The sequence below is a fragment of the Cnephaeus nilssonii genome, assembly GCF_951640355.1.
Source record: "Cnephaeus nilssonii genome assembly, chromosome: 2".
Lineage (NCBI taxonomy): Eukaryota > Metazoa > Chordata > Mammalia > Chiroptera > Vespertilionidae > Cnephaeus > Cnephaeus nilssonii.
This window is the reverse complement of record NC_137073.1, coordinates 99,861,554-99,888,218: the sequence shown is the minus strand read 5'-3', so window position 1 is coordinate 99,888,218 and position 26,665 is coordinate 99,861,554. Positions and strand designations below refer to the sequence as shown.

The 26,665-nt window shown below is 50.8% G+C and overlaps 1 protein-coding gene across 1 annotated transcript in view; it reads right to left on the bottom strand.

Annotated features, from left to right (window-relative positions):
- Window positions 1-12,113: 12,113 nt before the first annotated feature.
- ANKH (ANKH inorganic pyrophosphate transport regulator) overlaps window positions 12,114-26,665 on the bottom strand; it is a 119,145-nt gene continuing 104,593 nt past the window's right edge. The window contains exons 9-12 of the mRNA XM_079791362.1: window positions 17,185-17,314; window positions 14,821-14,944; window positions 14,148-14,247; window positions 12,114-13,537 (exon numbers count right to left, since the gene is read on the bottom strand). Of these exons, the coding sequence (XP_079647488.1) occupies window positions 13,424-13,537; window positions 14,148-14,247; window positions 14,821-14,944; window positions 17,185-17,314 (468 nt within the window). The 3' untranslated portion in view covers window positions 12,114-13,423. The remainder of the gene's footprint in view (window positions 13,538-14,147; window positions 14,248-14,820; window positions 14,945-17,184; window positions 17,315-26,665) is intronic.

Genomic DNA, 26,665 nt, shown 5'->3' with positions numbered 1-26,665 from the left:
ATGACTGGAAATGGTGGAATGGGTTAGTGTGTATAATTAAATTATACAGAGTGGCCATTGAATCTGAAAATACATTAATTGTATTGAAATGTTATATCAACAAACCATTTATTGTATGTCTCTGTTCCCAGGCCTTATGGCCACCTGTATATTTAAATATTTCAAATGCTTATTAATAGCCAGAGCTATTAATGGAGAACATTGACTGGAGTTTTATCTCAAGTCTTGTTGATTTCTTGGGTGTAAGTCTGGGTCAGGGATGAAATTGCCAAAACATGGGTAACAGCAAGGAAACGGTCCAGTCCGGGCTTGAAATTTCAAGTTAGCAGTCGTTTCCCTGTGATTAAACTTAAAGTAATTTTGTATTTAATTTTAACAGTTGTATTATATTGAAAAATGCCTTTGCATAAATGGTGCTATCGTATGGTACCCCTCCCTTTCAGGTTCACTGATTAATTCTGAGTATTTAGATATGGGAACAAAGAGCCAAAATGAATGTATTTAATGAGTTATCTGCTCTTTTCCATTGCTTTTATAGAAATGTCTTGGTATTGTTCCCTGCCCTGGTATTTCTCCCGCTGCAGGCGGGGCTGGGAAGGGAGAGAGAGCAGCAGGAACACAAGGTGTGAACCTGGCCCTGCTCTTCTTGGCTTGTTTAGTCAAGTCTCTGTTTACACTGTAAAATGTCAACATTTGTCAAAAAGTTCTCCTGCTCTGAAAAACATGCCCCAGGCTCTGGTCAGTTTGGGGCCTCGCCTCCCACCTGCCTCTGCAGCGGGACACCTGGTTCAGGGCATAAGAGTTTCCTTTATGACTTGTTGAGTCTCATCTTCACAGTAAAAAAAATAAACAGAAAATAAAAACTCAGAAGCCTGGCTGTGTTGCTGTGGTTCCGTGCCTGCCTTTGAGGACTTCGGGAGATTGGGGTCCAATGCTTTAACTTTCCAGTACCCCCAAGACAGGCCTGCGGTGCCCAGTGACTTTACAGTGTGAACCCATAGGATGTGCTTACCCCAGATTAGGTGCCTGGTTCTGGAACTGGGTTTGGGTTCAGTATCAGTCCCATCATCCACTATTAGGGTGAGCTGGGGCCAGTCACTTGACCTCCCCCCATCTGCATCCCTACCACACAGCTTGTCTTGGGGGGCATGAAGTGAGGTACAACACTTGAGAGACTTCGAGGAAGGTCCCCGAGGCCTGCAAGGGAGGGCTACAGCCATAATCCAGACCCAGCTTTCCTGGGTGTTAGACAAGGAGAGGCCTGCTGTCTGTGCAGCCTTCTTAGGTGTTTAAAACTATTCAGACCGATGGAAATGCACCCGGAAATGTGATAGCAAGAACTGTGCATTGCCTGTCAACCAGAAGTGAATGATGTGAAATGGGGGAAGACTGGGCTTTCAAATAAAGGTATTCCTGGGCATAGAGAATGAAGGATGAGCTAGGAGAGACCTGCCTACCTGTTAGTGGAAGAACTGCTTCCGGCCCCCTGTACAGCCCCAGAGAGGCAGAACAGAATTGGCCCTTGGGTGGAAAAGCTCTGGGTAACATTCAACCCACCAGTTCCCTAGAGCTCCATGACCCCGCAGCTCTACCTTCCACCCTCAAGGATGGCTGTGAGGTTTGATGACAGTGGTCTGCTACTTTACATTCACTGGGACAATTTAGACTATTTCTTACAGCCTAAAACAGTGCTTTCTAAATACTCCTGTAGTGCCATCTCCCCAAGTCAGGAACTAGAATGCAGTTTAGGGCAGATGAAATGCTTTCATGATGTGCTGTGCTGTTTATTTAGGAAATGGCCCTCCTCCAAATGTCAGTATGCTGAGAAAGTAAAAAGCACATATACTACATGATTATATCCTAATTGTGCTAGATGGTGAGGAATTGTGATGTACTAAAAATTTTTTAAAAATCCGTAAGAGCCCAGCCAGTGTGCTCAATTAATATTTGACAAAGGAGGCAGGAGCATATATTGGAGCAGAAACATTCACTTCAATAAATGGTGTTGGGAAAATTGGACAGGTACATGCAAAAAATGAAACTAGCCTACCAACTTACACCATATACAAGAATAAACTCAAAGTGGATGAAAGAAATGTAAGGCATGAAACCATAAAAATCTTAGAAGAAAACAGGTAGTAAAATCTGATATCTTACGCAGCAGTATGTTTAAGGATACATCTCCTACAGCAAAGGAAACTAAGGAGAGAATAAACAAATGGGACTACAACAAAATAAAAAGCTTCTGCACAATAAAAGAAACTACCATCAAATTGAAAAGGAAACCCACTGAATGGGAGAACATATTTGCCAATAATACATCTGATAAGGGGTTAATATCCAAAATATAGAAAGTACTCATACAACTCAACAAAAAGAAGACACTCCAATTTAAAAAATGGGCAGATGACCTGAATAGAAATTTCTCCAAAGAGGGCATACAAATGGCCAAGAGACACATGAAAACATGCTCAAAATCACTAATCATCAGAGATATGCAAATTAAAACCACAATGACATATCACCTCACACCTGTCAGAATGGCTATCATCAAAAAATCAGCAAACAACAGTGCTGTCGAGGATGTGGAGAAAAAGGAACACTAGTTCACTACTGATGGGAATGCAGATTGGTACAGCCACTGTGGGAAACATTATGGAGTTTCCTCAAAAAATTAAAAATGGAACTTCCATTTGACCCAGCGATCCCACTTTTGGGGATATATCCTAAAAACCCCCAAAACACCAGTCGGAAAGAATATATGCACCCCTATGTTCAAAGCAGCGTTATTTACAATAGCTAAGATTTGGAAACAGCCCAAGTGCCCATCAGTAAATGAATGGATAAAAAAAGCTGTGGGTCATTTACACTGGAATACTGTGCAACTGTATAAAAGAGGGATCACTTACCCTTTGGAACAGCATGGATGGACCTGGAAAATACACTAAGTGAAATAAGCCAAACTGAGAAAGACAGATATCACATGATCTCACTTATTTGCGGCATCTAATGAACAAAATGAATTGACCAACAAAATAAGACCCGAAGCAGGGAGGACAGACCCGACATACCTCGATGTGGGGTTGGGGGACAAGAAGAGATAAACCAAAGAACTTATCTATATATATAAAAGCCAAGCAACTGGAATGACAGAACAACCAGAATGACTGGTTGCTATGACATGCACTGTGATGGCCAACTGGCCCAATCGGGGCCCTGATTGGCCCCCCCAACCCCAATTAGGGGCAGGACTGGCTGGCAAACCTCCCTCGTCCCCCCTGCCAACCCGGGCCCAATCGGCCCTCATTGTGAGGGGCGGCTGGACCCCACCCATGCACCAATTCATGCACCAGGCCTCTAGTATACTTACATGCATAGTCCATGGATATGGGCAGTAGGGTAGTGACCTGGGGGTTGGGTAGGGACTGGCAGGAGGGGGTTAGAGGGGAACGGGAGATCTCTGTAATACTATCAATAAAAAACACATTAAAAATAAAAAGAAGAGAGAGTTGGAGAGGAGAAGGTCACAGGAGGGAGGGCTGATGTGCAGGCGACCTAGGGTCAGAGCATGTTCAGGTGAGGAAGGTGTGAATGCCTTCATTCATTCACCAAAGAGTGCCTGGTCAGGGCAGCTCAGTTCCAAATCCAGAGGCAAGGATGAGCTGGCCCAGCCCTTCCCAGCCCTGCCCTCCCTGTCCCTCCCAGACCCTCTCTTACTCTCCCCACCTTTGAGAGCCCATTTGCCTCTGTACAAATGAGCTGAACTGGCATGACTCCAGGGGTAGAATCACAAAGCAACTTTATTTTTGTCTCCTACAGCTCAAGTAGGAAAACACCACCCTGCTCACGCTTGGATAATAAAGAGACATTATTTCAAGTTGCCAAATGCTATTCCAGTTGTAAAACTGGAGTAACCCATCTGGTATAGGAGTCAAAGGTGACTAATTGTGAATTCCCTGTCTGGCCCTCCGGTGTTGGGGAAGAGGAGGCAGGGCAGGCGGGCAGGGGAGCAAAGACCTTACTCGGTAGCTGCTGTCCTGGGCCAGCCTCACTGCCTGGGCCTGGCCAGTTCTCATGCTCCCGTTCTTGCCTGGGGCTCTCTCGGGGATCTTTGGAGACCCCTTCATGCCCGCCTCCTGCCCCAGTTCAGGGCCCCAGGTCAGCTTGTTGATCAGTGTGGCCCAGGTCTGGTTCGTGGGGAAGACTAGCACCCTGTGCCGTGTCAGACTTGGCACTGCCCAGCCCACCCAGAGCCCCTCTCCTGCGGCTCCCTGTTCTGTCAGACCTGACAGGGCACCTAGACACCGAGTCCCACCACAGTAGGGCCCATTGCAAGCTCCCCGAGGACCCCCTGAAAAGCCCTCTCTCTAGGCTTAAGGTATCGGGGACTCTCCCACACATGTGTATACACCCCTGAAGAGGAGAAACAATCTCTCCAGATTCTCTTTCTAAATGTCTCCTCTCGCCGAAACCGGTTTGGCTCAGTGGATAGAGCGTCGTCTGCGGACTGAAGGGTCCCAGGTTCGATTCCGGTCAAGGGCATGTGCATTGGTTGCGGGCACATCCCCTGTGAGGGGTGTGCAGGAGGCAGCTGATCCATGTTTCTCTCTCATCGATGTTTCTAGCTCTCTATTCCTCTCCCTTCCTCTCTGTAAAAAAATCAATAAAATATATTTTAAAAATAAATAAATAAATAAATGTCTCCTCTTAAGCCCTCATGGTGAATGGTCAAGGAGAAGATTTGGAATAGGGCCAGGGGTTCAGGTGCTGGAGCAGGAGGCTGGGTGCCAGCAGGAGTCCCCATTGTGGGTTGCTACTGCTCTTTTCGGCTTAGCACCCTCCTGCTCCCTGGCTGGGCTCTCGTTTACTACACACGGTCCAGGCTCAGCCCGGTGCCCACCCATGTCCCTGCAGGGCCATCCTGGAAGCAACCGAGCGCCTAGAGTGAGAGGAAAGGCCAGCCTGGAAGGGCAGGTGAAGGGGGTGGGGGGCAGGTGGTCACACCGCTGGGAATGGTGGTACAGGTTGTGCACGGCAGAATTCCAGGAGGAGTCACTTCCATCCTGGGCTGGCAGCCCTGAGCCTGGAGAAGGCTCCTGCAGCATCCAGGCCCTCGGGATCCTGGAGCACCTGGTCTGAAGAGGACAGAGGGAGGGAGCGAGTGAGAGACAGAGGAGGAAGGGCCGAAGGCAGTGACTTGACAGCGGGGTGGGGGTGGGGGTGGGGGGGTGGTGGAGCAGGTTTCTGGGTAGTGATGACGTCATTCACCTCGTCAGGAGAAAGCATGTGGAGGGGTGGAGAAGAGCTGACGGCCACCGCCTCGCCGGCCCCTCTGAGATGTTGGGAGGTGGCTGGAACAAGCCGGGGCTGGGCAAGCAGCCCTGAGGATAATCGTGAATTTGGAATCGGAACAGGCCCAGATTAGGTCACCTGGGAACATGCAGAACTAGATTCCCAGCTAAGGAGGGAGCAAGCCCGGGGCCTGGGAGCCATTTCATTCTTTTACAAAGAAGGTGGAATTAAACAGCATTTAGAACAGTTGTGGGTGAGGAAGGTGCTGAATTCTGGGCAGTGGTGGCATGTGGGGGAAAGCAGAGCAGAGCTAAATAAGTGTGTGGAGTTGCCAGGCATGGGGGAGAAGTCGCTCTTTGAACCAGTCGTGCACAAATTTGTGAGCTTCTGTCCCACCAGGGTGAGAATCAGGGTCAGGTTTAGGATTTAGAGTTAGGGCTTAGGGTTAGGGTTTAGGGTTAGGGCTAGAGTTTGGGTTTAGGGTTAGTGTTAGGGTTAGGATTTAGGATTTAGGGTTAGGATTGCTTCTGTCTTGGAGCTGACCCAGCCAGTGTGCCTCAGCCACTTTCCCTCAGAGTATGAATGTGATGGAAGAACTTGGGCGTAGAGGTGAATGATAATTATTGTATTTGTTCATTCCTTATTGGTCTTTCAATTCAAAGCACCCGGGAGCACCTGAGCTGAGCCAGTCTGATTAGAGAGGATGCAGAGGAGGGATGAGAGATACTTCGAGGGAAAACAGATGGGGGTCAGTGGGTGGGTGTGGGAGTGTCCTGGAGTAGATTTCTCAGTGGATGATAAAGTGATTCACCTGGCTGTCAGGTGGGAGCGTGGGGGAGGAGATTTGCCCTCGTGGTACTGCTGCGGGGAGAATTCACGATTTGATGCCAGCACAGCTCCCCAGCGTGACAGTACAGCTGGGCAGGAAGACACGCCATCGCCCAAGGGCCATGGGTGGAACGCAAGATGACTTCTTAGACTTAAAAATCATGGCAGTGTTAAAGCATTAGTGGCAGAAAAGGGAAGTGTGGTAGAGGTAGGGCTGAGACCTGGGATTTTAACTCAAAGCCATGTAATGAAGCAGCTCAAGGGAAAACAGGCCAAGCCAAGCCAGTCAGTGGAATGCCTACACCCTTGTTGATTACAGGTATCTTCACACATTGTGGGCGGATCACGAGCATTCTCGTGTTTTCATATTACACAGTGTTTTTACATAAATGTTAAAGGCACGCCTTAAAATTAAATACCCATTGCATTTTGAAGTTATTCATTACATGTTCTTACAAGCTAATATCTTTTTAAAGTATGATACTTTGTAAAACGTTTTTTTGTACTTGGTCAATAGAAACTTATCTGGCCACTGGGTAAAGCTAGCAATAAAACTACTGGTGCACAATGTATTGCAACACTTTCTCCATGTCACCTCCCATAGAAGTTCACAATACCGGGGCCGAGATTCTTTGAGGTTAAGACATTACATTTTAAAAAAAAAGAGGCATGCCTTTCACGTAAAGATTGATAAGGACAGTCTCTTAGATGTGGGCAGGAGGGGATTCCAGGGTTCTGTTCCTCTGGCTTTCCTAGCACCCCTCCAAGTCTGGCACCCCTTTTTAGAAGGGAAGAGAAGTTGGTCTTCAGAGAGGTACTTTCAGTATTACTGTAGTTACGGGAAGTACAAATTTATTTTAATACAAAGTAGAGCTTGAAGAAATAGGTCATATTTAAATACTAAGGCATTTAGAGAACTATCCCAGTGGTTAGAGGTTTTAGCTACCAAGGCAAAGGGCGAAATTTTAATATCTCCAGTACGTTTGACAAAAAAAAAAAAAAAAAAAAAAGGAAATTGCAGTCAGCTGCCATGTAATCTGGGGTGTGTAAACAGACTCATGGTTAGAATAAGAAAATCAAGAAGCTAAAAGCAATCGCAATTGTATGCCAACTGTTGAAACTTTACTTAAACTAAAATTAGAATATGAGAGCTACTTGACAATATATGAGCACAAATCCCCCAAATAATTTTTAAAAAGCAAAGCAGGTAGAAATCCTCTTAACAATGCAAAAACTTACATCTGTTAAGTACATATACAGCACTTGTTTAAATGCAACGTATATTTTATATTGACCTCTGCAGTCAATTTTAATCAAAGGCTGCACAACTATTTTAACGTAATTGGTTTCAACAGTTTAAATTAAACCCACAGTTTTGCTGTGAAACTGAAAAGCCTGTGAATTGACCACCAAGCCCACGTGGAATGACTCCCACTAGACTTAATTTTATTTTTTAAAAACACCTGGATCACTGCTGATGATCTGATCTGAAATGAAGAATGAGGTAATTTTATTTTTCCATGGCAGGGTCCCATGCCGTGTTCTAAATCCTAGATCATACATAGAATGTTGGCCCAGAAGGAGCCTGAGCAGGAATGGCCCAGGCCTCTCATTGGACAGGTGACCCAGCTGAGGCCGGAGAGGTGTGAGTGATGTGGACTGTCATGCTATGAACCCACGGCCCAGCACGGAAGCTCCCCTTAGATGAACGGGTGTGGGCTTGAACAGACTCCTGGGTGGCTCTGTCAAGATTTCTGAGCTCTACACCAGCTCCCTGGTCATGCCATCTTTTGACCTTTGCCCTCTCAATACATCGCTAAGCAAGCCAAATATGTCAGAGACCCAAGGGGCTGTGTATCTGCCCCACAAACCTTGTGGACGTAGCACCCCATGGAAGGGGCTGTTTCGGGGTGACTGGTCCACCCTTCGGGCGTTGAGTGATTGGCATGGATATGTGTACCCTATATTCCTTTGTTAGACCGAAACTGTGGGTCCCCCATGTTCACAGCCCCATGCTTCAGGGAACCAGAGGCCAGCTGGCTGTAATGTTCCCCAACTCCAAAGACACCATTTCCTGTCCCGGGTTCACAGTTGGAGGACATCTGCTAAATCTTAGAGTGATGACCAATTTCCACAGGCCACTGAATTTCCACCAGACCGGACAGGCAACGGTACACGTGGCTGGTCTGCCTCCACCTCCCCCTTCTTTTTTTGTAAAATATATTTTATTGATTTTTTTTTTTTTTTTTACAGAGAGGAAGGGAGAGGGAGAGAGAGTTAGAAACATCGATGAGAGAGAAACATCAATCAGCTGCTTCCTGCACACCCTCTACTGGGGATGTGCCTGCAACCAAGGTACATGCCCTTGACCGGAATCAACCCTTGAGTCCGCAGGCCGACGCTCTATCCACTGAGCCAAACCAGTTACGGCGACCTCCCCCTTCTTTAACCTGAGACCACGTGTACTTCTGGAGAGAGAAAGGGCTCCTAGCTCTTGTGTGCTTTTGTTTTACACGGACCATAGAAGACAACGTCAAGTTCTTATAGCAAAGTACACTTTGAGTTGCCTAACTTAACAAGAGGTGCCCTGTGAGAACCTTCTGCATCTATGCGGGGGCTGGCCGCTGTCTTACCACTGTGTAAGCTGTCTGTTAGAGACCCTGGCTGATCACAAACGAAGCCGAGAAAAAATTCTTTTGGAACCACCTGGACTTGGCGACGGTAATTAAAGAAAACAAACTTAGGAGGCCTACCTTTGCTGCTGTTCTGAGCAGAGGCGGCAACGGCTAATAGTTCCACCCTCCCCTCTGGAGAGGCCACTGAAGTAAACTTCAAACAAGATCTCACCAGCCCTCCTCCTTCATTTTCCCTTTGAGACTGGACAGTCACGTTTTTCCGACTCCGAAGTGGGTTATTTTGATCCCATAACACAATTTCTCTCCTTTAGAACATTCACGTGTTTCATTTCAGCCGCACCACCTGCGCCAGGGCAGGCAGCCGGGCTTTGGCGCCTGTGGCCTCAGATTTTCTCTACCCCCTGTTTCACGTGTGGTTAGGTCAGCTGATGAGTCACGTGGTGTTTGGCTGCCGCAAATGACAGAAACAGAGACGCCCACACGGAGGGCATCTCGCATGTTTGCCAAACACGCTGCTCAGAAACATGCTTTTTTGATGGAAGAGCTGTGTGTGAGCGTGGCCGTCCGCCGGAGGCAGGCAGGGCGGCTGGTTTCGGGGAATCGGCTGCACGTGCAAAGCAGCTGCCTCCACACTTACAAATCGCCTTGTCTCGGAAAGCCCTGCCCATCGCAACTTTGGGTACCCCCTCCCCCCAAAACACACACACAACCAAAAAGGGCAGCGCTTGGGAACGTAGAAGACCCCCTCCCTGGCCTGTGCATCACTTTGGAGACTTCATCTTAAGTTAGAGGCCAGTGACCTGCGAAGGGAGAGGCCGGACACCGGCCCGCGGGGGCACAGGCTGCCCTGGGCCCTGGTCTGCTCAGAGAGTCACTGGAGCCGCCTTCTCAAACACAGGAAAATATTTCTCAAGGTCATGTCCTTTAATTACTACAGTATAAATACTTTCTATTTTGCAACACAGGTTCTTAGTCTCCCACTTCAGCTTGAAGTAAAAAAAAAAAAAAAATCCACTTACCCATGAGATGAGACCCCCCCAAACGACACCTGGTTAGGAGGGAGGGAGCCGTTGAATCTTTTCGCTTCTTACGCTAAGATCTCACTCAATAACTGCTCTGATGTTGGGGATGGAATGACTCGCCCCACCCCGAGAGACGCGAAAAAGACTGCTTGTGAGGCGCACAGAGCCGGCCCGGCTGGGGAGCACCGTGGGGGCCAGACCACCCCACGGAGACCCGCCTCCCTCCTCGTGGCCTCCGGCCCCGCCCCGCCCAGGACTCTATTGGGAGACTCAGAGTGAAATGGTGCGTCTGCATTAGCCAAACTCTGCTTGGCCCCTCCAATAGTGCCTACCTAACCCTAAAAGTCTCAAAGTCAAATCACCTGCTGACACTAAAACAGCACAAAACAAAACACAAAACGGGGTGGGTCGGGGGGAGGAGACGATCTTCGGCACAAGATAAGCCCACCTGACTTTCACCCAATGATGTAAACCAGCGGCTTTCTGTGCCCAAATTACAGAATCCCAAACAGGTGAGAGGTTCCTGCCAACGTTCAAACCTCTCAACACGCCCTGAGCCACGTGGCCGGTGGGCCCATCCTGTAGAGACCTTCCTGGAGCAAGCCTTGCCTGGCTCTTCCTGCTCAGTTCCTGGGTGTCTCACTGATGCCCAGGGCCACTGAGGTCCCACTATTGGGGGCAGAGTGCACACAGCCCCTCAAAAGAGCAGGGAGGCCACGGAGGAGTTGCTCTGACCTGGGCTTGTGCAGAGAAAACCCTCCTCCAGAAACACGGCGTTGAGCTGCCCGAACTCACCTGTCAGCATTTAAATTAAAAAGGCCTTGATGCCCCTGTAGTTTCAGGTTCTCTTTGTCTACAAGCAGTCACTCAGCACGGAGAACATCACACCGGGTCTTTTCATGGTCCTTGACACGAGACCCTCACGGCATCCCTAAATCTATCAGCTGAGCAATGTGCAATAACAAAAAACACAAAAAACCTGTGTTGTCCTGGCCGGTATGGCTCAGTTGGTTGGGCATTGTCCCATGTACCAAAAGGTTGCTGGTTCCATTTCTGGTCGGGACACATGCCCGGGTTTCGGGCTCAATCCCTGGCAGAGGGTGGACATTCAGGAGGCAGCCACTAGATGTTCCGCTCTCACATCAATGTTTCTTTCTCTCCCTTCCTCTCTCTCTCTCAAAAGAAAAAAAAATCAATAAAAATATTTTAAACAAACACAAAAATCTGTGTTGGGGGGATGTATCTTGGATCAGCAAAGTCAAAAGAATGCCCCTCCTACTCTGAAAAGTGGGCAGAAGTGCCCCCACTTCCCTGGTTTGGCTGCCTCTCCCGCCATGGCTCTCAGAAGAGGTGCAGACCCTGCCAGCTATGGGGTTTGCTTGGGAAGCTAAGGTGCGTGTTCGTCAGGATGCTCGCAGCCCAGGTGAAGGAACCGTCTGAGAGGCCGTGAGTTTTCTCTTCTAGAGAGGGAGGGTCCGAGCCTGAGGCTGGGGCAGTGGGGCTGGGGTGGCAGGAGTGGACAGGACTGTCCCAGGGGCAGTCGCCGTGGTCTGGTCTGGGGGTTGCTTCCTGGGTTCTCCAAAATTCTACCCAAACACCCTAGCCTGTGAACCTTTCACTGAGGGGGCTTGGAAGTCCTCACAACATGTCCTTGTTGCCTAATGGCATCTCTAGCTGATGGTTCCCGATTTAGAGGGAAAGAATTGGCTTTTTCAATTTTTCCTCCCCCCACCCCCCCCGCTTTTTCCATTTTTAAGCTCTAACCCCACAGCATGAAATATCACCTGGGTTAAAGGAACATTGCTGCTTCATTTTCTAGTCACGTACTTTTAAAAAAGCCGGTACAATTAGATTTCCCCCATCATCTCAGATCTGCCTCTGAAACCTCCCCAAAGCTGCGCATCCCGGTTTTCAGCACCCAGACCTCCGACGGAGCGCCTGCGGGCTGGTCCTGGCGGCGGCATCCCTGAGGTCTCGGGGTGTCCAGAAACGTGAATGCAGCCCGTGATGCGCACGCCTGACTGTATGCCCTTACACCCCTTTTTCTAGGGGAACAATAGGATCACACAGCACTGAATACAGTAAGTACAAGCGCCTGGCCTTTTCCTTTCGTCCTTTTTCCCTTTCCAGCATCTATTCCCCCCCACCAGTGTCTACACCAGCTAACCCATTGATACCCGTTACCCAGGGTCAAAAATAGTTCTCTTGTCATTTACAGGTCCTTATATTTAGGTACAAATGACAGGCTTTGTAAAACTGCTACAAATAAGAGACAATGGTTCATCGATACAATACGTTTCAACTGGCAGATATGTGGACACACAAGCAATTGCCGTATTGTATTAGAGACATTTTATTGAAAATGCGAAAATAGGAAATGTATTATAGCCTAAAATAAATTACATAACATATACAGTATATATTTATATCTTTAAAATAGTTTTGTGTCTAGGTTCTTTCAGTCTAGGAATTTTGACGAAATCAAGAATTTACTGAACTGTGTCCATATTTTTTTTTTTTTAAAGAAAAAACCCGCTTTCCAAAACTTAGAAAAATATACTGCACTAAATGGATTTCAAATGTATCATCTCAGGGAGTATCACATAGTGACTTTGAAGTTGTTTTTATAAAATGTCTTGCTTTATCTTGTGGCGTGAGAGGGGCGTACACGAGGAATTACCTGTACCGCATGGTTATGACTAAGAACGGCCGGGCCAGGTAAGACATCTACTTCAAAAGTTACGATACGACAACCTGGCATGAGAAGGCTAGATTATGACTTAAAGCTGCAGTTCACTGTAAAAATCTAAAAGGTAGAGTTAGAATGCTCCAATTCCCTTGCTCTAGCGCCACCTTCAGGAAAGGCGCGTGGAAAACAAGCCTTCGGGGGAAGCCATGCGGAAGGATGCTGAAATTCGGAGATGCGCTTTGGTGACAAGGTCAGAGTTAGCTCAGGTATGTACACGGCGGGCGGGCGGCGGGGCGTGGTGTGAGAGCTCACCCAGGTCTAGCAGGAGGCCAGGTGAGGTGCGAGTGGTCGGTGCTGTCAGCGGGCTGTCCCTGTGGCATCTCACACTTCCCTCTCCATCCAGCTGCCCAGCGCACTCACGGATCCCCTTTTCCGTGGGAACGGCCCGCGCAGGCTGGCCCTCTGCACAGGCGATGACTCCATGGGGGCAGGCCACCGGGTTACCTCTCTCTGCACAGCCGTGCTGCTGGGAAGCCAGGGAAAGCCAGCTGTAACTTGGGGATTCTTCAGATGATGCAGAGGGACAGGTGCCGTGCGTGGCCAGCTGGGTGGTGGTGGCCGCGGGCGAGGGAGGGCAGAGCCGCAGTCCTTTGGTTCCAAGTGGACATCGTCTGAGGGAGGGGACACAGCGTGGACTACGAGGCAGCTATGTCTTTTGGGTTTTCATGAAGCGGGGCATGAAGTCAACTGTGTGGTGGGTTTTTACAAAGCATCAGCAGAGACCATTCCCGAGGTCCCGCTGCGAGGGAGCATACCCAGTATGCCGGAGTTTACACGAAACCTTTCAACCAAGGCCTCTTTCGTTACCAAAGCCAAAAACCAAAACTCGACAGGAGAGGAGATGGTGCTGGGGTGTCATCTCCACGGTTCCCCGCAGCGCCCGTGCGTCCCGCGCCTTATTCGTTCTCCTCTTTCATTTCCACGATGTCCGTGCTCTCCTCGGCGGCAGGGATGTCCGTCATGGCCGAGTCCTCCCCCTCCACGGCTGACTCGTTCTCCATCTTCTTTTTCTAGACCAAGGAAGACACGTAAGCGTGGGTTGTGGCAGGGACACATCACAGCAGGGCCAAGAGCAGGGGGAGGCCCCCAGGGTCTCAGACTTGGGTCTCGAGGATGGTTGGGGTGACCTCCCCGAGGCTGCACCTTAGTCCAGCGTGGGCCTCTCTGTTTGGTTACTTGGACGCTGGCACTGTGCCAGGCACTCTGGGCGACCCTGTCCCAACGACTCTCCCCAGGGCCCTCTGAACGCACCGTCAGCTGATGGCAACCTGCCTCTACCCGGGGACACCACTGCTGCCCCCCCCTTCCCAGCAGGGCCTGCGCTCTCCCCACCCTCCTGCTCAGGGCCCTACAGACCTTTGTCCTTGGGATGAGCATGCGACCTGCTGCTGTTGGAGCATTCCTCCCCCCGGGCCAGCCCCAGGCTTGCAGTCATTCTCTCCCACCCTGGGCCGGGCTGTCCTAACTCCAGGTGGCTGCCCTGAGGCCTTGGCCCTGCAGTGCGGGCCCCGCTGCAGGACGGGAGGCCTCCCATTGTGGGCCCACGGGAGCCACTCGAGTCTTCCTCCACCTGGGAGGAGGCTTCCCAGCCATGCAGGCGGGGCTGTCCCCACGTCTCACCTGTTTCCGATAGACGTAGCATGCGGCTATGGCGACCATGGTGGATTCTCCCACAAACCCTGCGAGGAGGGAGCCCACGCCTAGGGTGGCTCCGTGGACCCTGGGGATGAGAAAGCAAAGGCCGTTAGTTTGTTAAATCCGTGCGGAGGCACACACAGTGTCAGAATCCAGCCGACACCCAGGAAAGGTGTAGACAAGAGGCACCAGACAATCGCATTCAGAGCCTGCACCTAATAAACGGTACACCTGCATGGGGCGGGGACCTGGACCTCTGGGCAGAGCGGCCTCCCCTGCCCCCCTCGGGGCCTCAGCTCAGCACCTCTGGCGGCCGGGCCACGTCCCCATCCCTTCTGAGCCCACAGCACCTCCCACCCCTCCTCTCTGCACAGTGCGGGTTTCCAAGTTGGAGGGACCGAGTAACGCCCCTTCCGTGGGAGACTGGGAGTCGTGGTGAGTGCTCAGTGAATAGTGTGTAGGGGCCTGACCCTGAAAGGACTTTTCTAGAATGGATCTCAACAGCCTCCCATCTGGTTCGCAGGCAGAGAATAGGACGCAACTTTGCATTTCTACTTCTAGATGCGCGTGGGGATTTCACACGAAAAAGCAAATGCAACCATCTGAACAGAACTTAAGTGGCAGAAGGACCCACAGCCCCACGCCCCCGACGACTCACCCCAGGTAGGGCAGGACCACCAGGCTGGTGATGAGGACGATGATGCGCAGCACGGAGCTGGGGGCCAGCACAAAGGTCTTCTTCAGGGTCATCAGCCACCCGGTGAGATGAGCCCGCACAGTGACTGAGGGGAGAGCAAAGGGCTCGTCAGCATCATCCCCTTCCCCGGGTCCTGCAGCCTGTAGTTTCTAGCCCCTGGGCAGCACACCGGGGTCCTTGGGGTGATGGCTGGGACCCAGGCCCTGCTGCTGCTGCCCTGGGCGTCACCCCGTCCTCCGGCCAGGTTCCTGGTCCCTGCGTCAGGGCCGGGCAGCCCGTCCCTACCTCGGCTCCTGCCCCATCACAGCCCTTAGCGTCCAGACAGCGAGTGGCTGCAGGCAGCTCCCTCCTGCACAGTGACCGCCCCTGGGACAGTCCTGTCCACTCCTGCCACCCCTTCCCCCCCCCCCCCCCGCCCCAGCCTCAAGCTTGGACCCTTCCTCTCCAGAAGAGAAAACTCAGGGAGAAGAGACGGCTGCCCATGATCAAACCTGATTCTGAGTGAGGAGCAAACCTGGACCATAAGCCTAGAGACAAGGTGTCAGGGAGGAAAGGGGTGCTCTGTCCGCGTCCCTGATGTCCTCAGCCGTCCCCACAAACCTCAGTCACCTCCCTCCTCCTGCCCCTGGCAGTTCCCTGTCGTTCCGACAGGTGGATGTGTCACAGACACCTCGCCCCGTCTCCCCAACTAGACGGGAACTGCGGGAGGGCGGGCACCCAGCCTGGGCACCATGGAGGGCTCCAGCAACAGGTGTGAACTGCTGACTGATTTTGGTTTTGGAGGAAAACAGTGATCAACAAGAAGTGCCCCGGATGCATGACCTCAAACTGGAGGGCGTTGAAGGAGCGCTCACCTGGGGTGAAACCCGTGTCCAGGGAGGAAGCCCATGGGGAGGAAGACCTGCTGTCCTGCTCTAACCGTGTGCCCTGCCGGCCCAGGGTGGAGGGCTGTACTTAAGAGGCTCAGACACACACCTGGGTTTGGGCAAGGGCAAAGGCGAGGGCGCACAGGTAGAACGCTAATCTGGTTGGCCTACACCCCGCAGGTTGCACACACAGGTGGAAGCTGGACCCGTCTGGAAGCCCTTAGGATGACAGGTAAGGCAGTCTCCAGGGGAGATGAAGCGGGGTCTCCCGGACCTCCAGCCCCTCCTTCAGGCAACACTGTGAGGGCAGCGCCTCTAGGTGGCGTCACCTTCCAGAGCTTGGCTCCCCAGGGTCCTGCCTCCCCTGCACCCCTGCTCCTCCATCCCTCCATGTCTGCCACAGCTGAGAAGGCGACACCCAAGGGACCCAGCCTCCAGGAGTGCTTGGCCCCTAAGAGCAGGGCAGCTTGTGTGACTCAGGGGACAACTGGGGCTGGCGGGCTGGCGGGCTGGCCGAGCTCCATGGCCCGTTTCTTAACCTCACTGTGGCGCTCTGTAGATTTTGGCTCCTCAGCTCACTGACTGGGGTGGAATTTTTGGGCAAGAAAATTTTTAACAGGAAACAACATGCACTTGGTACAGAGTTTAACAAGGAATATGGCACCAAGGTCTTCCTCCAGCCTGGCTCCCGGGGGCCCTGGTCCTGCTTCCCAGAGGCAAGCACTGTTAGCCCTTTGGTGACTTACTTCTAGAAATGGTATGTAGACAGGCAAGCACGTACCCCGAACATGGCATACACAGGCATACATAATGGGCGGTACATGTGCTGCAGACATGGTAGCATACTAAGCAACCGTTCTGCAGCCCGCTTTTCTCATTTCACAAAGCGCCACCTCCTTCTTTATGGCACACCTCACACTACTCTTCCCGTTTGCCAATTTTCAAACTGGCTTCTACTTTGGCTGGGGCTTCTCCTCTCTGGCCACACGCCCTCCGGCCTCAACTCTGCCCCTAGATTCTGTCTCCAGCAGTCCCTTTCTTTCTCTGTACGGATCCGGGTTTTACAGGCTACTCCCCTCACCCCATTTCACTCCTGAAATTAACATGCCTACAATTTGACTTCTGAATATACAGCTCTAAGGGTTTTGACACAGGCCTAGACTCGTGTCCCCACCACGATCAGGGTGCGTGGCAGTTCTTTGCCCCGAACTCCTCACGCGGTCCCTGGGGGTCAGCTTTCTTTTTCCCGTGTTTGCAACCGCTCTCCTTTAAGAAACTGATTATTTCTGCAGGCATTGTGTCGTGAACTTTCATCCTACTGGGCCATGTCTCCGCATCTTTCCAGGCCACTGTGAAGATTTACGGTTTTGTTTGTGACACGATTGCAAACACTTGCAAAGAATACTGAGCCAGGCAGCGGGGTGAGAAGGAACTTGCTTTTCGTTCGGTTTTGCTTTACCTGGGACGGGGAAGAAGGAGAAGATCCGCAAAGGAATGACGCAGAGCTCTGCGAAGGCGAAGTCCACGCCGATGATGTCTATCAAAATCTTCTCGGACACGTTGGGGGTCCAGAACATCACAAAGCAGAGCTGGGGGACAAGGGGGGAGAGGAGTCAGTCAGGTTGTGAGGAAAAGGCATCAACGAGTGGGATGAGAAAGCCAGGCATTCTAATGTCCTGAGGAGCTCAGAGAGAGGGTGACCTGCCCACGCAGGAGGCTGGCATACCGGTCCTCAGGCTGCCATCACCCTGCTCTGTTCTCACCGCTGGCACAGTCCCTGGCCACCTGCCACATCTCCACATCTGCCCCACAGGGGCCCGGGCAGCAGGCAGATGTGGATGCACTGAGTGGGTAAGCGGGCCGGTGAGCGGGGCCAGTGGGCTCCCATGGAAGGCTTAGCTGGACTGCTAACCAGCTCAGTCCGTTCAGGGGGAACATGTCTGTTAACACAATTTTTACAGCTTTCACCCAACAATAAAAAGTGCTCTGGAAGCATCTGGATGCATGCAGCACCCCTGAATCAGCACAGCCAATGGAGACGGAAACAGCAATGCTGAGATTAACCACAGGCCCGGAAGCCTGCAAGGTCTAGTTCAGAGAATGAGAGACCACAGCCATGAGATGGGGAACTCTGGATACTGAACCCCTTTGAGAAAGTGGGAACTGAAATGGACGGGGGCAAAGTGGAGTGAAAATCCCACCAGTTCCCAAATAATTATCTCCCTTCCTAAAGGTGCAAGTGAGCGATTCTTCTCTAAAATGAAAGTGAATGCGTTATAAAATGAATGACAGTCGTGTGAAAACAGAACACTGACATTTTAGACTGTAATACCCTTTAGGCCGTGGGTCAATTAGGTTTCCCGGAATTAGGCTAATCCTGTTTACTGTGTCCTGTTGAAATATTAAAAAAAAAAAAATACTGGGGAGGATCTAGAATATGTTTCACAGTCAACAGAGCTTTAATTCTGCCATATCTTTTTCAGCATCTGGGAAGAATACCCTCGGGGTTTTCCAAAATGACAGATGCATCATCATTTAACCCTATGTCTGCTGCCTGTACTTACAGCCCATCTCTGACACGAAGGAAAAAATACTTCCTCAGATGTCGCAACTCAGAGCTCAGAGGCTTTATCACCGCGTGCCCCGGGCAAGTGGCCTTGTCATCGTTTTTCCCATGGCAAACCCGCCAGCCGGAAACAGTGCGGTATCGCTCACGCCTACAGCTCAGGTAAGGCGACAGTTTCGTGTCGCAACTTCAAAATGACACTGAGCAGGGCAGTGGGAAATATCCGGACTTGATTTGTGCCTCAGGACCCAGGAAGAGTAAGCCACACTTACTGAAGGACCACACTCCGCTAAAAAGGAGAGCTTCCAGGACAATCTGTAATGCCGTGTGTATTTAGGAGCCAGCGAGGATCTGAACGTGAGACGATGTCCCCTGTTGCAATCTCTCGGCTTTGGGAAATCACTGCACAATGGCCTTTTGGTTACAACAGGCCAAGGGGAAGGGAGGGAGTCACCGCAGGTCAGAGAGGAGGGTTCAGCAGCGCCTGTGGCAAAGCCAGGTGATTCCCCGCTCTGAGTTCTCTGCATGGGTGATGGGCACCCCGAGGCGTTTCACAGCCTTGGAAGACCTTGGAGCCCAGTGGGAAGACAGGGCCATGGTGAGCACACCCACATCACTTGAGACACTTACAAAAACACCCAGTAACCTGGGCCGGTGACCGCAACGTCTAAGGCCCCTGAGAACAAAATGTTGAGTTTGGTGGATCCCTAACAGAGCTTCCCAGGAGGGTGGTTTCGATATTCCATTTCTCAAATGCCACAGTGTGATTCAATGTGGCACCACTGACCCACTCTCTTCTGCCTGGTACCTATCTGTGCCAAGCGTGCCCTGAATGCTCCTATCTGGCCACGTGCTCCTGAGGCGCCTCTTCAGAGCTGTCTGTCACGCCCACCCAGAGCCTAGGCTGGGCCTGCTAGAACAACGTAGCCGAATACCATCAGCCTGGGGCTCGAGCAATCACAGGTCATTATTGAAAGCGAAGGAACGCCACAGGTAACGTATCGAAGCTGCCTTTCTTTTTCTTCTGGAAGTCTCTGAATTCGACCCTTTGCCTTTGCCATGCTTCCAGATGAAAATGCTCCTTGCCTGCCAGTAAGTTCCTAAAAACGTGACTATTTCTTGCATTGCCCGGAAAGGAATATCTGCAACATAGCAATAGGTCCGGCGCTGCTGAAAAGCGGCAGTTCCTCTCTGGAGGTCAGCGTTCCCTAAGGAACGTGTGGAGCCCCAGCTAACAACCAGACCAAAGGTAACCAGTCGGTTTCAGAAAACAGGAAGCTGTAGAGGTGAACCTAACAAAGAATATTTCAGGAAAGTGTGATTCAAATGAGTTCACCCAGAGGAGGCTTGGCTCAGAACATGCCCTCCCAGTTGACCACAACATGCTGTGTTCCTCAAATATTTGCAGAGCTTAACGACATTGACTTTTCCAAACCAGGAAAACAAACCCAATAAACTACTGACAATGAACGTGATTTGTTCCTTCGAGCAGCTGCAGGGCTGGCTTTTCTGCTGCAGAGCTTGCTGTCAATATTGTCTCATTAGGAAGCAGCCAGCTACATAGAAGCACCCACTCAGTGCCCAGATCTTGGTTTTTCTATTTATTTCCCAATAGAAGGAACCAGGGCTGCCTGGAGAAATGGCTCGTTCTAGATCCGCCTGGAATAATATGTCAAAGGACACAAGAGCCCAGCAGGAAGCGTTCCCCACGGGCAAAGCTGGAACAATTTCGGCAACAAAATAAATACTGTAGTACTGAATACAGAGTATACAATAAATACCCATGAGTCAATCTATATATATAAAAGCCCAGCGATGGAACGGCGGAACGACCAGAATGACCAGTCAAACCAGTAGCTATGATGTGCACTGACCACCAGGGGGCAGATGCTCAACGCAGGAGCTGCCCCCTGGTGGTCAGTGTGCTCCCACAATGGGAGCGCCACTCCGTTGACCGGGATGAGCGGCACTCCCGCAGTGTGCTGATCCCCGCAGGCCACGCCCCCCCCCCCCCCCCCACCAGTGCAGGAATCCCGTGGACCAGGCCTCTAGTATTGATATAAATAAGCAAATAGGGTCAGATCTCTGGCCCAGAATTTTATCTGATTCATGTAGATACTCCCTTCCCAGGGAGGTGAAGCATACCTATACCCCCCCATCCAGAAGTGTGGGCTGACCATAGCAACTCCCCTCCAAGGAGAGCTCAGCATGGAAAAGGGGAAAGAGTACCTTTACAGTGGGGAGGCCTGGCAAACATGACCTCGGGAGGTGGTCAAGGTCAACATCAGCAGTGTTGAGTCATGTTGATGGCCTGTGCTCCTGATAAGATGTGAGGAGACTCGCACTTGACCCAGGTGATCTTCCTCCCCAAATCCAAAACCCCCTCTAACCACGAGAAAAACCTCAGACAAACCCAAGTTGAGGCACATTTACATAAAACCTAACCGGCATTCCTTAAAACTGAGAACGCCTCAAAAACAAGCCAAGTCTGAGAAACTCACACACTAGAGGGGGCTAAGGAGACAAGATGACAAGGGCTGTGAGGGGAAAGCTAGTGAAACCTGAATCAACTGTGCAGTTCAGTTCGTAGTAACGTGTCAATGTTCGTTCCTTAGTTGTGACAAACGAACCATAGCCAAGTGAGGGATGAAGGGTGTGTGGGAACTGTGTGCTATTTTCAGAGTGTCTCTGTCAACCTGAAATAATTCTGAAATAAAAAGGCGATGAAGGAGAAGAAAGAAAGGAAGAAAGGAGGAGACCTATGACCCAACACCCTTTTATTTGACAGGCTAGGTGATTCTTTTTCTGAGGACCAGATACTGACCATGAGATTTTTACTTTGAACTTTGAAACATTTATTGGCATTTCAACATATAGTCATCGCTCGTAAAGTACAGTCCACTCCAGACACACCTTCCGCCTTCACGATCATTGGCATCTCCTTTCTTTCATTACATTAGCCTCCTTGGAAACTAACCCACACTGGGCTGCAGCCCTTGTATTCACAGCCTTCCCAGGCAGTTTCTGGTTAGCGTATGTGCCATGGTCAGATTTCTAGGGATGGTCTGGTCGGGCAGATCAATGAGTAATTTAGCATCTTCCTTAGAAGCAACCCGTTAAGCAGGCTTTACCTGTACGGAGTTGTTCCACCTTGGAGGCAGCATTTAACCTTTCATTCCTAAATCCCTATAACGATGAACTAAGTGATGACTAAGTTTTACCACAGATTAAGGTCCCCAAGTAGGATTATCGTGTGCATGAAGGAGGAAGGAAGTCCCAACCCTTACAGATATACCACCCCACCTGAGATGCTACAGTCTGAATCCACGTGACTAGGCCCACAGAAGGGGGGTCCTCCTCAAGGCCTGCTTCCTCCCCGACAGAGTCTGTTTCTGACCCGCCCTGGGACCGTCTCAGATTCTTTCCCAAGAACGTGGGATTTGAAGAAGCCAGTTGCCTCCATCAGCATTTGAACTCGGAGCACCCAGCAACCCAGCCACGGTGGGGCAGCCATTTCTGCACAGCCGGAGAGGGTTCCGGCCCACAAGGGAACATTGCCAAGAGCTCTGGTTTTGACGTAGTTCCAGAGCTCCCTAAGCTCCCGCCATTGCCCTGAATAAGCAGGATTAGTACCAAGCCAGAGAGTCTTGTCCCCTGCAGTGAGAAGAAGTGAAATGTATGCAGCTGTTATGCATTAAAATTGCTGGCCCCGGGCATCGTTTTCATTTGGAGCCTTTACTTAGTAAGAAAAGTTCAACAACTGTTTAATTGGGTTTAAGTCTCCACTGCCTAAACCCGAGGTTAACCCTCAACAATACCGCGTACAAAGAGGTGGTTACAGCCTGGCTTGGGGCTGCAAGATGGTGAGTAAATGGATTCACATTCTGGTGCCAGCTCCTTAGCCCTCGGATGACCAGACCACCAGCGTGTCTGTGGCCCCGTGACCCGCACAGATGCTTCTACCCGCGAGGGGCACAGTGAGCGGGACCAGTCGGTCTTACTCTCATTATTGTAAAAGGTTTCCTGGGACGGGAGTAAAATGCTACCAGTGAGCTGTCTGTAGGTGGTGAGCTTAGGACTGATTTTATTTTCCTCTTTGAACTTTCCCCTGTTTTCCACAAAGAGCATGTGTTCCTTTTTCTTTTCCAGAATTTTTTTTTTTTTTTTTTTAATAACAGGGGCCCTGTATCTGTCCATCTTAATAAGTATTTAGGACAGGGATGAGCAAAGTCCTGATTCAGAGGGAGGGGCTGACAGCTGGGTTTCACAGACAGCATCTTGGGACACTGTGCCTGGTCACTCCACAGAAGGCACACTAATTTGATTTCCCTGTGGATGGAGGGGCCCGAACAAGGCAGGACACTGTCAGATATCATACACGCCTACCTTGCTTGAGTTGAGAGAGAGAGAGAGAGAGAGAGAGAGAGAGAGAGAGAGAGAGCGCCAATGTTCACCCCAGGAATGCCATTTGGCCTTTGATTCTTAGCATCAACTTGCACTGGCTGCACACAGGTGGCAGGTGGGTGGGTGAGGTGAGAAAGTTCATCAGCGTTTTGTGGGCCATGGTTATGACTCCAGCTTTTGGTCCCAGAGAGACGGGAGCCATGGGAGGTGGCAGGTGGAGGAGTGATGTGATGACTGCCATTTTGACAGGCTGGGTGAGGATGGAGTACGGGGGTGGGGGTGCAGGGCAGAAGCAGAGTCCTGCCAGGGGGCTACAATAACATTAGGGAGATGGCCTGGGATCATCAGGAGGTGGGGAATGGTGGAATTGGAGGTATCTGCACTTAGTGCTAACAAGATGTGCTGAGGGACCCGTGTGGGGTATGAGGAGAGTGATGTGAGGTGAGTGAGTGTTTCTCTAGCTTCAGGCTGGATGCTTGGCCGCCCTCTGGGGACCCTCTGGCCTGTCCTCTCCACGGTTTCTCACTCTCACGTGCTGACCGCCAGCTGAACTAGATGGGGTCACTCCCTAAGTCCTCCTAAGGCTAACAGCGAGCCCATGAAAGTCACCACATCCCCCTGGATGACACGGCATCCCATTAGGATGACTCTTGGAACCAGGGGAGTCCCAATTCTGAAGAAAAAAATATGCCCTTTTACTAGAGTGCAAACCCCTAAAGTCTACATAATGTATGAAAAGGCCAATGAGCCCACTTTCTGGGGAGGAGCATGATAGAGGGTGGCAGGGAGTGAGCCTGTCCTGATGGCTGGAGGAAGGGGGCATTGCCCTGCAGAGCTGAGCATGCTCTGAAGGGGGGCTGGGCAACAAGCCAGGTGGGTGGGGAGGAAAACCGCAGCACAGCACGGGAGAACGTCACAGGGAGGGAGCACTTTCTGAGGAAGGATCGTTAGTATTATCACCATATATAACAATATATGTTATAGTGCATAATGTTATAGAATGCCCATTGGATTACAATATTTACTACTATTACAATGGTATATGGAGAGGAGATGCAGGGGACTTTTTATGTAAGGTCAGGCAGATACAATTTTTATGGGGCTGAAATAGATGGAGTAAACTCCGTCTACTACTGAGAAAAACAGAGCTTTGTTTCCGGTTAAAGTAGGGAGCTTGGATGGGCACTTTACACAGTGTTTTCGTAGTACCTAGTATCCTCAATGTGGCTTGTTGACCATCATAACCACTGTTACACATCTAAATGGAATAGCTTCATAAGGGAGTTGATGAAACCACTATTGTAGCACATCTAATGGTAAAAAGTTAACATTTTCAGATGTCGTTTTAAAATCAGTTATTTTTAAAGGATATGAAAGCGAAATCACCCCGACTGTCATTCAGATTTAATGAAACTGCCCAACAGGCACACTGCGTCAGAGCACTCAGTGCCCCTTTCTGACCTAAGCCGCGCCATTCTTAGGAAGGCCCAAACACACTTCAAACAGCAGGGGGCGCCACGCACCAAGCCTGCCGAGGGCGCTCCGGCTGTCAGACCTCTGCCCATCAAACCTCTGCCCATTCCATCCATTTGCGGAATGTCTAATTCTTTCCTATTCTTACTCCGATTTGAAGAATATTTAGAAGGTTCCAATCCAGCTTCTGTTTAGCCTTTACTTTTCCTTGACTGTTAACAGAAACTGGATGGCAGCTGGCGGCGACAGCAGCACAACAAGGTGAACGTACTGACCTGCACACTCAGAAATGGTCCAGATGCCAAGCTTTAAGTGAGGTGTATTTTTATCACAATTAAAACGACTTTTAAAAAATTGGAGCATGCTCATAACATCGCGGTGTGCTCCTTCACTTGCTAATTGTTTTAAGGCTGCATTGTGGGCCTGTACTGCCTTTTTATCACAAGGGCTTAGGTAGAGTTTTGGGGACCATGCTTAATTGCTTTAGTCTCCCCTGAGTTCCCCTGAACAAACCAGTCAACCCCTCAAATCCGCAATAATGATGACTTAAAAAGTGAATGCTGGGCTACTAAAGTGTGAAGGGGGAGGGGGGGTGCGCAGAGGGTCCGTGGGAAGGAGGGAACTCATCAAGGATCACACACCAAGGGCTTTCCATTGGGGATTTCATTTAACCCTCATAAAATCCTGGGAGAGGCAGGATTGTCTACTCCTTTACCAAAGGGGTCACCAGGGCCTGGCAGGGCTGTGTGACTTGGCCCAGGTCACCCCGTTGGTAAAGGGTGAGGCCAGGATTTCAACCCTGGCCTTGGGGACTCAGAAGCCTTGCTCCCTCCATATTTCCGGGATGTCTAAAGCTGCCGAACAGCCCAGTGGCCACACTAAGCTCCCAGAGGCGCCAGATGAGAGGGTTTTCAATTTGGCTGATTTACCTTTGGTCCTTTCTGTCCTCCCCCCCCCCCCCCCCCCCCCCCAACGCACAACAGAGTCATTTTCTGCCGGATCCTGGGAACAATGAGAAGGCAGTCTGGGGTGCGGGGGTGGGGCTGCCCGGCAGAAACAAAGCCTCAAACAGGCTGTCCTTGTTGGAGACACAGGGTCAGCGTGGCACCACGGCCACGGCTGGAATAAGGCCCATGGTGTCCCGGCCCCACGGCTGAGTGACAGCTCATGGGTGAGGTCAGCAGCAGCAAGCTGAGGCTGGGTCCCTGTGCCAGTGGGGATGCGCTGAACCTCACTGAAGGGGATTATCGCAGTATGTCACAGAGAGGGCCTGACTGCCTCCTTCTCTGAGGGCCGCCTTTTGCTCCCCTCCCCTGCTGGCCTGGGCCCTCAGGCCTAAGATTCCGAAGCTTTGGAACTAAAATGTTTTAAGTCCTCTTGGCCTCCAGGGCCCTGGCAGGCAAGGTGTGACCAGGGAGAGGGGTCAGGAGGCAGGCAGTAGGGCAGAGTTTGGGGCTCACTCATAAGGAGGAACAAGGGCTTCCACCAAGGAGCCGGTGAAGGAAAAATCAGAAAGAGAAAAGGAAAACCAGCCGAGGACAGTGTCTCAGACGGCAAGGCATGAGCACAGGATGGAGGAGTGGGCCGCATCAGACACGAAACATGAGAACCGGACGGGGCCCCTGGAGCTGGGCAATGAGACAGTGGGGACCTCGGTGAGCTCTGTAAGGAGATAAGAGATGGGCAAAAACACCAATCAAAGGAGCGATCTCGGAAGGAAGTAAGGCTCCCTTGCTCCCCGAGAGGAGGCAGGTGGCTGGGCAGGGGGACAGAGGGCCTGGTAGCCAGGAAGGTGGGGGAGGGTGCTTTCAGGTAATTGTCTCAAGAAGTTCGAATGTCAAGGAGAGGAGAAATGTAGTCTGCCTGCAGAAAAAGAGATGGTTTTTATGTTTCCTTTAAATTTCTTAAAGGTTGGGAGCCTTAAATATATTTAAAGCAGTAAGTTGGGAGAGGCTGAAACTAGAGATAGGAAGAAACAGAGGCAGTGCCTGAGCAGAAAGGAGGGGTGGAGCAATGCAGGTGAATATGCACCGAGGTGCCTCAAACTCGGGGTGCATGTCCACGGCGGGTCATGACTACATACGCAGAGAGTGCGGGGCTGCTGGGCTCCTGGACATCCGATTACCTGCAAATGTGTCCTGTCAGGGGGGCCTTCCCTGATCATCTTGTCAGGCATCTCCCTCACCTTCTTTTCTTTTACTTAATTTTCTCCCGAGCACCTGTGACTCTCTGTTGCAGGCTGCATAATGGCCACCCCAAGAGATATATTCACCCCCGGTCCCCAGCACAAGTATTCATTACTTTATATGGTAACAGGTGTGATTAAGTTAAGGGTCTTGAAATAAGATTAGCTGGGATTGTCCGGGTGGGCCCGAAATACCATCACAAATGTCCTTGTGTAAGATCCAGGCAAAGGAAGGTTTGATGCAGACACAGAGACGAAGAGGGGATGTGAAGACAGGGGCAGGGATGGGAGTCACAGAGTCACAGAGTCATG